The sequence below is a fragment of the Anabrus simplex genome, chromosome 5, assembly GCF_040414725.1.
Source record: "Anabrus simplex isolate iqAnaSimp1 chromosome 5, ASM4041472v1, whole genome shotgun sequence".
NCBI lineage: Eukaryota > Metazoa > Arthropoda > Insecta > Orthoptera > Tettigoniidae > Anabrus > Anabrus simplex.
The window spans coordinates 191,049,748-191,063,099 of record NC_090269.1 but is presented as its reverse complement, the minus strand read 5'-3'; the positions used below and the strand labels follow the sequence as shown (position 1 = coordinate 191,063,099).

At 37.2% G+C, this 13,352-nt stretch overlaps 1 protein-coding gene across 5 annotated transcripts in view; it reads left to right on the top strand.

The window, feature by feature from the left end:
- The window catches only part of Mccc2 (methylcrotonyl-CoA carboxylase subunit 2), a 229,001-nt gene extending 218,200 nt beyond the window's left edge, over window positions 1-10,801 (top strand). For all 5 annotated transcript variants that reach the window (XM_067147236.2, XM_068227597.1, XM_067147237.2 and 2 more), the window contains exons 10-11: window positions 4,292-4,377; window positions 9,826-10,801. In XM_067147236.2, the coding sequence (XP_067003337.2) occupies window positions 4,292-4,377; window positions 9,826-9,943 (204 nt within the window). In that variant the 3' untranslated portion in view covers window positions 9,944-10,801. The remainder of the gene's footprint in view (window positions 1-4,291; window positions 4,378-9,825) is intronic.
- The last annotated feature ends 2,551 nt before the right edge of the window (window positions 10,802-13,352 follow it).

Here is a 13,352-nt window from a genome sequence, read left to right as displayed (position 1 = left end):
TATTGCAAGTTTTTTGACAGCTAGTATACTAGTGGAATGCAGAAGAGAGACAAAAAAGGAATAGAAGGGGCTGTTTCTTGTGACAGACTTGATTGAGCAAGTACGGTCAGTAGCTGAACAAATAGATTCATTGTCAGTGCATATTCCTACCATTTGTGCACAAAGTGAATTATGCTGCTGTAAATTCTAAACTGAAGTTTCCCTCAACAAGAGGAGAAACTCACTAGATTGTTCATTGTTCATAGTTTTATGAATAAGTTAGCTGAGGAGAGGGAGAATAAAACAAGAACATTATAGAAGGGAGTTGTTGAAAGTACAACAAAAAATAGCAGTTGCAACAATAGTGTTGTAGAGGATGGTCAAGAGAATTTTAACCGAGCAAGTTGGCCATGTGGTTATAGTTGCGGAACTGTGAGCTTGCATTCGGGAGGTAGTGGGTTGAAATCCCACTGCCGGTAATCCTGAAGATGGTTTTCCATTTTCATACCAGGCTAATCCTGGGGCTTTACCTTAAATAAGGCCACAGCCACGACCTTCCCAATGCATATCTTGATTGATTGATTGATTGATTGATTGATTGATTGATTGATTGATTGATTGATTGATTGATTGATTGATTGATTGATTGATTTATCGTTCCGTGAAACTCAAAGTATCATAACATTTTTGTCAAATTTAAGGTTACGATGTTTACATGTCAATCGAATTCCACTGCACATACTGGCAAAGTATTGTAAGCATCATATTAATCTAGAGGGTAAAAACAACATAAAAAAGAAATGATGTTAAACAAGTAGAAAAATATTAATACAACAGAGACTGCAGGAGACTGAAGAAACTTCATTTGATACATACATACATACATAATCATTATAGACTGTTATGCCTTTCAGCATTCAGTCTGCAAGCCTCTGAGAATTTACTAAACGTCGCCACAATCCTCGATTTGCAACTAGTGTTGTGGCTTCATTTAGTTCTATACCTCTTATCTTTAAATCGTTAGAAACAGAGTCTAACCATCGTCGTCTTGGTCTCCCTCTACTTCTCTTGCCCTCCATAACACAGTCCATTATTCTCCTAGGTAACCTATCCTCCTCCATTCGCCTCACATGACCCCACCACCAAAGCCGGTTTATGCGTACAGCTTCATCCATCGAGTTCATTCCTAAATTAGCCTTTATCTCCTCATTCCGAGTTCCCTCCTGCCATTGTTCCCACCTGTTTGTACCAGCAATCATTCTTGCTACTTTCATGTCTGTTACTTCTAACTTATGAATAAGATATCCTGAGTCCACCCAGCTTTCGCTCCCATAAAGCAAAGTTGGTCTGAAAACAGACCGATGTAAAGATAGTTTCGTCTGGGAGCTGACTTCCTTCTTGCAGAATACTGCTGATCGCAACTGCGAGCTCACTGCATTAGCTTTACTACACCTTGATTCAATCTCACTTACTATATTACCATCCTGGGAGAACACACAACCTAAATACTTGAAATTATCGACCTGTTCTAGCTTTGTATCACCCACCTGACATTCAATTCTGTTGAATTTCTTACCTACTGACATCAATTTAGTCTTCGAGAGGCTAATTTTCATACCATACTCATTGCACCTATTTTCAAGTTCCAAGATATTAGACTGCAGGCTTTCAGCACAGTCTGCCATTATGACCAAGTCGTCAACATAGGCCAAACTGCTTACTACATTTCCACCTAACTGAATCCCTCCCTGCCATTTTATACCTTTCAGCATATGATCCATGTAAACTACGAACAGCAAAGGTGAAAGACTCAAATTTCTTCCTTTGGGATATTGTATTCTTCATTTTAACATGCTTTACCCAAACTACTGAGGTAATGCCATTGCAGTTCAATTGTTCCCAACTCCCAAAAAGTTTTATGTATATTTTCCCTGCCATCTTCGCTGACGTTACTATTACACTGCTGGATACACTTTTAATAGTGTTTATGTTTCTTGCTTGTAAAAGGAATTTCAGCATTCATAACAGGAAATATATGCTTTCTCTAACTGTCTGTTAATCCTCTTTATTTCTTTTCCACTACTTTATTTTATACTTTCTTCACCTTTTCTTGAATTAATGTTGTCAGGCCTTTCAGTGTCTGAAGTTTCTTCTTCAGAACCCTCCTCATCGTTAGTTGTTTTTCTATGTTCAGTATCTTTTTTCGGATTCATGGCTGGATTTTATAACTCGCCCCTGCTGTAGCAAGCATCACTTCCATCAGTCACATCTGTGGACAAGGTATTGTACAAGTTTAAAAAAAGTGGTATTTAGAAGTATCAGCTTTATAGTTTACTTTAAGTCATGCTATTGTAACTTACTACTTTCAACATCATCAGGTTTATACTCTAGATCTTTATCATAATCTCTGTAACTTACTTACTGTAACTGCGACAGTTCCTTTGGCAGTCACTGGATCTGTAAAACAAATCATAAGATCTAGTAGTCGGTAAATGTGGTGGTGAGAGGATTCATTGTACTTACCATGCATCATCTTGTAATCGCCAGGCCTTCGTGTTGAGCATCTGTGTCCATCAGGGCTCTAGTGCAATGGGGTTTTGTGATCTAATTATAATAATATCACTGTTAGTTCTAGAGGTAGCAGCAGTGATATACTTGCAACATTTGTGAACATTCTTCTTACTCACCATCACCACATGCTTTCCTCTTGATTCCATTGCAGTTTAGGAAATGGAACAGCTAGCTTCTTTCGTATGATTGCATTATTAATCACTTTTAGCTTGCACAAATACAGGTTCAACAACTCTATAACTGTGCATTTGTACATTGTTAGGCAGACAGATCAGTTTACGCACTAATTTTAAACCACTCCCTGTCCAGAATCAGTGAGACATAACAGCGCTTATGACAGTGTGATCCATCCTGTTATAACAATCATATGAATAGAATATCTGTTCCATCTCTATGATCTTTGATTTTAATCAGGAAATGTATATACGCTGGCAGCTAATTCATGGAGTATGCCAGATAGATGCAAGTTTGTTTGGTTCAATGATAGATATACATTTTCTGATGAAAACTATGCTAGTATCTACAAAAAGCTGAAAATGTAATTACGTCCATCTGATCCTAAGCAGTTGAACTAACGATATGTTTCAGCTTGGACAGAGTTATTAGGGCTTAATGGTCCACTTGGTCCCCTAACCTCTGAGGTAAACTAGAAAATGGCATGTACTAGATAAACCTGCACACTCTGAAATAAATATAACGGAATATCCTTCAGGAAATTGCCAGGATTCCAGTGTGAACTATAGCAAGTGATGAAAACCTTTCAAAAGAGGTTCCAAAATTTGTAGGCAGTGGAGATGGCCAGTTTTGGCATCTTCGTGCATAAATATTGATTATCAACAAACTTCTTAAAAAATGCATGGTAGTATTGCTTGCACACAACAATAAGCTCTGCAATCTATACATACATACATACATACATACATACATACATACATACATACATACATACATACATACATACATACATACATACATACATAATTATTTTTTTAACCATTTAACCAGGTTAACTTCATGGGCACTGCAATGAATTGTAAATTTTATACCAGACACAACGTATCCGTTTTAACCACGTCTTCATGTGCCGCCCTGACAATGTCCAACAACATTTAGCATGATTTAACAATCACCATGAGAGCATCTCATTTTATGATGTTGAAACATCATTTAGCAGTTCTACGTCGGCTGGTGGTTATTTACAGCAGCGTCCAATGACTTGCATACGGTAACACCACTGAATTAGATTTGGTGATTGACTATGGGATCAACATTTACCAGTTCCCGTTTACAATTGAATTACTAATAATTAGCAGTGTTAGAACTAACAGTTCTGTGAATATTAATACATGAAAGAGTCTCGATGATGAGCATACTCAAGATACAAGAATTTAGTACCTAGTTATTTTCAAATTTACTCATAATTTAATCCCAGTTTTTAATGTCAATTTGTATATATTTGTTTCATTTGTTTTATGTCAATTGTGTGCATGTACATTTGTTTAGTTATTAGATGTTTTACATTAAGGCTGAAGATGGCCAGCCGTGGCCAAAACTAGTCCCTAGTTAATGTACCTAATTTATAATATTGCATATTATAGTATTGAAAGGTGGACCATTATGACATTAATTTAATAATTATATTGTGATTACAATTCAATACGGATCAGAACCATGAAGTTTATATCCTGTGAATACATACACATGATGCTGTTGAAAGGCCAACCTGTTATTTGTATTTCAGTGGACCGAGGAAGAAGATAGAGCTCTTAAGGAACCAATCATCAACCAGTTTGAGACTGAAGGCAGCCCTTATTATTCTAGTGCAAGGTAAGGGTTTAATGAATATTAAATCTAAATCTAGATTATTACGGTAGATTCCCACTAATCCAAACTAATTGGGACAGAACCCTGTTCAGATTAGCGAAAATTCGGAATAGATGGAATTTTGTCAAATATGACAATATATTGACTTCAAACATTTATGTGTTAAGTATTAAAATGATTGAAAGTAGAAAATTAGTTCAGTATTCTGTAATTTATTTTACAACTACATTCTGAGACTCAAAAAACAATTACTGTACTGTAATGTTTTTATAAGCACTGTTGACATCTACCTATCGCGAGCAGCCTGGTGAAGGTTGGAATGGAAGGGGCAGTGACCTTTCAACTAGTGAGTGTGCAAGCTCTCCACTCCTCTTATTCCTTCTCTTACTCTCTGTTCAGTGTGTCTAGCACAATCTCTTGGACTGTGTTTGCATACTGTAATAGTGTATGCTTTGTTTCGTGAGTGCTGAATTTGTTCTACATTCTGTTCCCTGTCTTTGCTGTCTCTCATCATAGCAAGCAAATGTAAACACAACTCCTGTACGTTAAAAGAAAAACTTCAAGTGTTAAAAAGACTGAAGAATGGTGAAAGTGCCACTCAATTATCAATTGAATTTGGTGTCGGCAAAGCAACCATTTGCGATTGGAAAGAGAACCATGTTAAGATTGAGCAGTTTTGTTCTGCTACGAGTGAAAAGTCTCTTAAAAAACGGCAAACAACGACATTGTCCTCATATGAAAAACTAAACGAAGCACTTTTTTTGTGGTTTACTAAAGAAAGACAGAAAGGAATCCATCACTGGCCCTCTAAAACAAGAAAAGGCGCTTCAACTGAACAAGCTTATTGATGGCGAACTGTCATTTTCGGCTAGTTGCAGATTTTTAGATCAATAGAAAAGAAGACATGGAATTAAGACAGCTTACGGTAAATGGCGAGAAACTGTCAACAGACCACTACGCAGTTACTGAATACCTTGAGGAATTTAAAGCGATTCCTTCTATGAACTCACTGCAGCAAGTGTACAGTGAAGATGAGACGGGGCTAAATTTTAAAGTGCTGCCTACCAAAAGCCTTGCATCACAAGAAGAAAAATCTGCCCTGGGTTTTAAAATGCATAAACAACGCGTAACTGTGTTAGCAGGCAGCAACGCCTCTGCGACACATAAGCTTTCACTAATGGTAAATGACAAATCGGCAAAACCACGGTGTTTCAAAATCATGAACATCAACTCACTCCCTGTTTATTACAAAAATCAGAAAAAGGCGTGGATGGATTGCGCCTCATTCCAAGACTGGTTCAGAAAACAATTTGTGCCAAAAGTGAAAGCATTTAACAAAGAAAACGAACTGCCTCCTTATGCATTGTTACTGATAGACAATGCTCAGTCACATCCAGAAGAATTGCAACTTATTTGCGGTGACATTACAGCCATTTTTCTTCCACCCAGTGTCACTTCGATTTTGTAGCCAATGGACCAAGGAGTGTTGCAAGCAATAAAACAAAATTACAGAAAAATGCTTCTTCTAATCCTACTTAAAGAGAATGAAGAACTTACAATCCTGCAAAAACTTAAGAAAATTACCATAAAAGACGTAATTTACTGGGTAGCAGAAGGTTGGGAGAATACAAGCAAAGGGGCACTGCAGAAATCATGGAAAAATCTCTGGCCTGATCTGGAGTTTGTAAGAACAGTTATTCCCCGGCAAAACAATGTGAACATTTTTTTTGCTAGTGGCTTTATGTCACACTAACACAGATAGGTCTTGATGTGTTTCCATGCAATCGGCGACGATGGGATAGGTCCAGGAGTTGGAAGGAAGTGGCCATGGCCTTAATTAAGGTACATCTCCAGCATTTTCTGGCATGAAAATGGGAAACCACGGAAAACAATCTTCAGGGCTGCCAACAGTGGGATTCGAACCCACTATCTCCCAGATGCAAGCTCACAGCCGCACCCCCCTATCTGCACTGCCAACTCGCTCAGTAATTTGAACTTCTTCCATTAGCAAAGAAAATTCCAGGTTGCGAAAATGCAGAGAAAAAATGCTATCGACAACAAATAAGATGGAGTTTTAGGGATGTTCCACCATTCAACACATTGTAAAATATATTAAATTATAAGAAGACCGGTTTCGACTCCCTGGGGGTCATCATCAGTTCTTGTTGAAGATCAAATCAAGGGGAATCTGATAACAAACATCATAACAAAAAATTATGTACCTAAAGCCGATTGCATGGAAACACATCAATGGGTTGCAAGACATTACCTTGAAATGTAACGTACACATGGTAAGCAGCACTTGGAACTTAAAAAGTTCTTAGTTCTGGCTTAAACTGTTTTGTGTTCATGGAACACTGAACACTGGAAACACATGCACTGGTTGAAAATATATACAAACACGACACGAATACTTGTAATGATATGAAACCTTGGCTCTCTAAGAGCGTTCTTGGACTTGACAGTCCTGTTTCTATCTGAAAAACCTGGATGAAATACACACAATGAAACAAAATGTATAAAGACATAGTCCTGGCCTAAACTGTCGTGCATTCATGGACACAGAACACTGGAAACACATGCACTGGTTGAAAACACACAGATACGATATGAAACACTTACAACGATATGAAACAATTGGCATTTCAAGAATGTTCCTGGGCTTGACAGTCCTGCCTCCATCTGACTAAACTACATGAAATATATATACATTGAATGTACAAAGACAAACCACTCATTATCATTATAAGTGTTCGTGTCATGTTTGTATATATTTTCAACCAGTGCATGTGTTTCCAGTGTTCCGTGTTCCATGAACACAAAACGGTTTAAGCCATAACTAAGAATTTTCTAAGTTCCAAGTGCTGCTTACCATGTGTACGTTACATTTCAAGGTAATGTCTTGCAACCCATTGATGTGTTTCCATGCAATCGGCTTTAGGTACATAATTTTTTATTATGATGATTGTTATCAGATTCCCCTTGATTTGATTTTCAACAGGAACTGATGATGACTCCAAGGGAGTCGAAACCGGTCTTCTTATAATTTAATATATTTTACAATGTGTTGAATGGTGGAACATCCTTCAAACTATCGTATTAGTTAAATGTCAACACAGAAATGAAGATCATAACCTACGATAGAATACTATGCAGATGAAGACAACATAGCAGTGGTGCAAGGGATGTCAGCTGAGATCAACACAGATGATAGTGAGGACTAGGGGGACGCCCAAACTGATGATGTTTCGCACTGCCGCTGTCAGTGCCCTTGACCTCACCCTACACTACGTCGAGCAGCATTACGCTGCAACTCCTAGTGATGTAATGTTTATGCGACATTGTTAAATTGAAATAATAAATATGGTAGTTCAACCTATTCAATACAAGTAAATAAGAGATGTAGAGATTACATTCATATTTAATTAAAAGTGGAAATGGTACCGGTTTCGACCCCAGTCTGGGTCATCATCAGCCGATTATAACTCGAAAAACAATGCATAAGTAAGAAAGAAGTTAACGGTCAAGTCCACACAATATCAGTTGAAGAGGTGATATAAAAATGACGGGGGTAGGCACTGTAAAATTCAGACAAAGTGGAATGTAAGTCAATTAAAAGAAGTAACGCGTAATTTTCTGAGCATCAGCACGGCACACGCAATGTTTGGCACTGTCTCACAATGTTCACGAAAAGCAGAGAACAGTTAAATGAGCCAGACTGCATACACCGTCAGGCACAAAGTCACAACACAATCCAAATATGAAGATCTAAAGTCATGAAGAAGCCGAAAACGAGCAGCTCAACCGAAGTAACTTGCAAGCTCCAGAAGATCGGCGCGGTGTTTACAACGTCAAGTGCTGTAGTTTCATACGCTGACGAAGATTGAAGGATAGATTAATGATCAAGTATTTGCTTAGTTCACGAAAATGTACCTATATATATATATAATAATACGATTCAATGTAATTGAATACGTAATTATGATCTTGAAGATTTTTAGAACAGTTGACGTGAAAAAACAATAGTGAATAGAAAAATGGTAAAAAGCGCAATACTGGAAACAAATGAAAACGTGTATGCACAGTGTGCTATTTCTTGAATATAAAAAATTCAGGTCGTGATTGAAGTAGTCAAAGTTGGTGGACGCAAGGCATGAGTTTAAATTTGAAAGTGAGGGCCCAAAATGAAGGTGGCAATGTAGTTTTTTTTTTAGGGATGAAAAGAAAAATAGGATAAATTAATAAAGAAAGAAGATTAGTGGATAAGAAAAGATTAAAAGGGTTTAGAGTTGAAAGGTGGTGAGAGAGGATAAGATAGAGATGAAGGAGGGGTAGTTTAGGGTGGGTTAGGAGGGTGTGTTACTGGAGGTATAAAATGTGGGTAGGAACTTTGTAAGGCATGGAAAATTGAATTCAGGTTTTGAAATTTAGATTTTTGAGAAGAAGAATTAGGAAGTCAAATAGGATGTTGGGTTTTTCAGAAATGTCGTTTAAGTTGAAATTGGGGTTGAAGTATTGGTCAAGGTGAATAAAACAATTTTCAGTAGTGTTTAAGAGGGGGGTCTTTGTTAATGATTTTAAGTATTTTCATGTCTTTTTCAATATTGGTGAAATTGTGCTTGGAGTCATGTATGTGTTGTCCTATGGCAGAGAATCTGTTGTATTTAATGGCGTTGATATGTTCGGAGTATCTGATGTTGAAGTTGCGGCCAGTTTGACCGATGTATGAGGAGCTGCAGTTGTTACATTTGAATCTGTATACTCCAGATTTTGAAAAAGCATTAGATTTATTTAGTGATTTAGAGTTGTGTAATATATCAAAATTTCTGTTATTGGTTCTAAAGGACATTGGCGAAATATTGCTTCTTCAAGTTGTTTCAGAGCATTGTGTCAAAAGAAAATCACTGACTTCACTTCTTAAGTGTTTATTTTCTTTTCCATTTGTTTTGTCGTTAACGTAAAAAACTTGCATTCAAAGTTCATTATGCACATTGTTAGTAGGTCTAGGCCTTCTGTTCTGTAGTTTTTACGTATAAGATAGCCGACAGATTCACTGTTTACTCCTGTAACATTTATGTCATGTTTTTCTGTGTTAATAAATTTAAGTTTTTACTTGGAAAAACTAGTTTAACCTTAATCTTTATATTTTCCTGTTTTAAAATTCAAAACAAATTTAGTAGATATTTTTTCCCAGTGCTGTTCGGATTAGGCGGATTTTCAGATTAGCAGGGTTCAGATTGGCAGGACTCTACTGTATTTTCAAATATATAAGAATAATTATATCACAGTATTTCTCTCTCATGCCTAAATAAAATGCATACATATATTTTTATTATTGGCTGTATGTTAATCAATATACATAAGAGTGTGCATTTGATGTTTGAGAGACTTCTGAATCTGCATAAACTATGAAAAGTGAACATTCATGATTGTAACTAATATGTGTTACAGGTTATGGGATGATGGTATCATCGACCCAGTAGACTCTAGAGCTGTGTTGGGTATGAGTCTGAGTGCTGCCCTCAATGCCCCCATCCGTGATACCGACTTCGGAGTTTTCCGCATGTGATAGGTGGCTAATTCATCTTCCTTATTCTGTTCATGTATTGTTGGTGATATGTACAAGTTTCACATTGTGCATCTGGAAATTACACATAAAAAAAAAAAAAAAAATATTCAAGTAATATCATAAAAACAGGTCTATAACCAGTTGGAATATCATTGGAGCAGGGTGGCAAATCTTTAGGACCAGTTGAAGTTACACTTACATTTTAATGTGAATAGCCTAAGACATAAAATGGAATCTTCATTTGTCAACCATAAACTCAACAGAGGATACTAATAAGCAGACATAAGAACAAGCAAGGAAATTCTCTTGAGATTCATTACATCAGTTCTTAGAGACAAAGCATGAAAACAAACATTTTTCAATTTGCTTTACATCGCACTGAAACAGATAGGTCTTATGTCGATGATGGGATAGGAAAGGGCTAGAAGTGGGAAGGAAGTGACTAGCCTTAGTTAAGGTACAGCCCTGGTATTGGCATGGTGTAAAAATAGGAAACCACAGGAAACCATCTTCAGGGCTGTTGACAGTGGAGTTTGAGCCCACTATATCATGAATGCAAACTGATAGCTACGTGACCCAAACTGCATGGCCACCTGCTTGGTGAGAAACAAAAAACCACATACGTAAAATACAGTGCATTAGAAATCACTCTCCGCGGTAAGCAGTACAGCTGCGGCCTATCCGAGTGTACAGTTTAGGTGGCAGCAATGTCTGCTCAGGGTCAGACGTGAGTGGTCAGTTTGAGAGATTGCCGTAACACAGGGAATTGAGAGATTAAAAACAAAAATTCTGTAATAATGTATTGCGGAAAGATTTAGTGTTAACAAAGCCAATAACATAGCAACTTGGAAAGGAGCGAATTTTCGTCGCCATAAGACCTATCTGTGTCGGTGCGACGTAAAGCCCATAGCAAAAAAAAAAAAAGAGGAGTGAATTTTAAGCCTAATGATTGTTTTACACTTACCAGGTTCACAGCAGACGTCGGAAATGTTTACAAAGTTTCAAGCATAGGGTAACGTGTTTTAACTTATCAAAATCTTGCACCAATGTATCATAAGGCATGGAATTCACAAAATTTGTTATGGCTACTTTTAATTCCTCAGCTGTTTTGGGAGTAGTCTGGTAAACAGGATTTGGCAGCACCACAGAAAAAGAAGTCAGGTGAAAAATTGGGATTACATGGTGACTATAGCTCTTTTGAAATGATTTGTTCCCCAGATATATCACTTATGAGTCCGGCTCCATGGCTAAATGGTTAGTGTTCTGGCCTTTGGCCACAGGGGTCCCAGGTTCGATTCCCAGTAGGGTCGGGAATTTTAACCATCATTGGTTAATTTCGCTGGCACGAAGGCTGGGTGTACGTGTTGTTTTCATCATCATGTCATCTTCATCGTGATGCGCAGGTCACCTATGGGTGTCAAATCAAAAGACCTGCACCTGCCAAGCCGAACATGTTCTCACACACTCCTGGCACTAAAAGCCATACGCCATTTCATTTCATCACTTAAGAATTGCATGGAGTGATTGGAGGTATGAGCTGTGGTGTAATTTGAATCTACCTTGCTGTTAAAAAATATCAGCATAGTAATTTGTGAAAGTGTGATTGCAATCCATACGCCAATCTTTCGAGAATGAAGTTGTATTTCACGTATTGCATATGAATTTTCAGATGTCCAGAGTCAGTGTTTACATCACCAGTTAAAAGCAGACCCGGCCAACAGCTGGAAACTGCAGATGATGATGATGATGATGATGATGATGATGATGATCACCAGTTAAATGAAACCAAGCTTCATCAGTACAATATGTTCTACCCAACACTTACTTTCCATGATGATTAACCACTCACAATGAAAATTCTTCTTTCTGTCTGCCAGCTTCAATTCCTGAGTGACAGAAAAGGTATATGGATAAGATTTAGCTTCTTTCTTGCTGCTATATGCTGTATGAAGATAGTTATGTTGGTCTGCTGTGCTAATTTCCGCATGGATTAAAACAGACTTTTTAAGCAGCCTATCTGAAATATCCAGAAGTTTCTCTTTCATTAAACTTGGCATACTACTGCTCTTTGGAGAATTGAATATGGCACCACAGATACAAAATTTACTTATTAAAACTCGCACAGTATCAATCACAATGCTGTAGAACTGAGTCTGGAAACCGTTCATGAAATCATCTTTTCACTGTGTTCATCTATTTGCCACCTTCCTGGAAAACCCACTCCACTGAAAATGTTTAATCATCTGCCGTAAGCATCTTAAGTCTTTCATTCTACTGACCACCTCCCCAGACCTTCACTTTAACAGCATGCATCCCGCTTGGCTCGGCTGGAGTGTTGCCAGCATATACAGTATCACCTTCAGCCAAGGCCACTGCGAAGATCCATTTTGAACGCCTTGTACCTCAAAGGACCAATATTTGTAATGAAAAGACAATTCAAATTGCATGTATTATATGCCCACATCATACAAAACTTCCTCTCTAGCCATAATGTTGGTAATGAACACAAGATGTCGAATACTTCTGTCCTAGGAGTTGGTTGTTGAAGATATTCAAATATAGTTGATAAAAATCTCTCTGAGGTAATTTGTTTATTGTAAAAACTGTAGTGAAGTTAGTATCCTTTGTTGTTATTTTATTTCTTGAAACTTAACAAAACTGAAAGATGGGGAAAAACTTTTATTGGTAAATAAATAAATAAATAAATAAATAAATAAATAAATAAATAAATAAATAAATAAATAAATAAATAAAACAAAAATATTGTGGTAGATGTAAGGTACTCTTCTTACAGATTTCTACCTGGTTATGGGTCTGTTTGTGAAATGATCATAAGAAGTAGTACAAATGAGCATCAATTGCCTGAGCATTTTTTTCCGGGATTTCAATAAACTGTGATACAGTTGGTGGATGTTAAGACTGAAACAATAGCCTATTATTTATCATATCCATTCCACTGTTCTCATTATACCAAACTACTGTAATGTGGCAGTCCAAGACAACACATTATATGATCACTGGTAAATTATATACAGGGTGTATCAGAACTATACCAAAAAAAAAAAAAAAGTTTTTTTAATATCAGTGCGAATGCATTTTTTGTTTGTTTTGCATAATCGCTTCCCAGCCCCAGTAGACAATGTACAGTTTGTTCTGCACAAATTGACTACTATGCAAAACCCGTAGAAAGAGAAGGTGAACTTATACCAGGAATACAGGCAGATTTCCAGGTCATTCGAGACACACCGCACATCCTGAACAGAGTCCAAAGGTCACTACTACACTATTATGAACTGTACATCAAAGTAGGAGGGGGGAGGCATATTGAACATCTACTGTAATCAAACCATTGGGTGTATTGTTTCCTTCATTCATTATTTCATTCCATTTACATTGTTGTGTGTGAAGG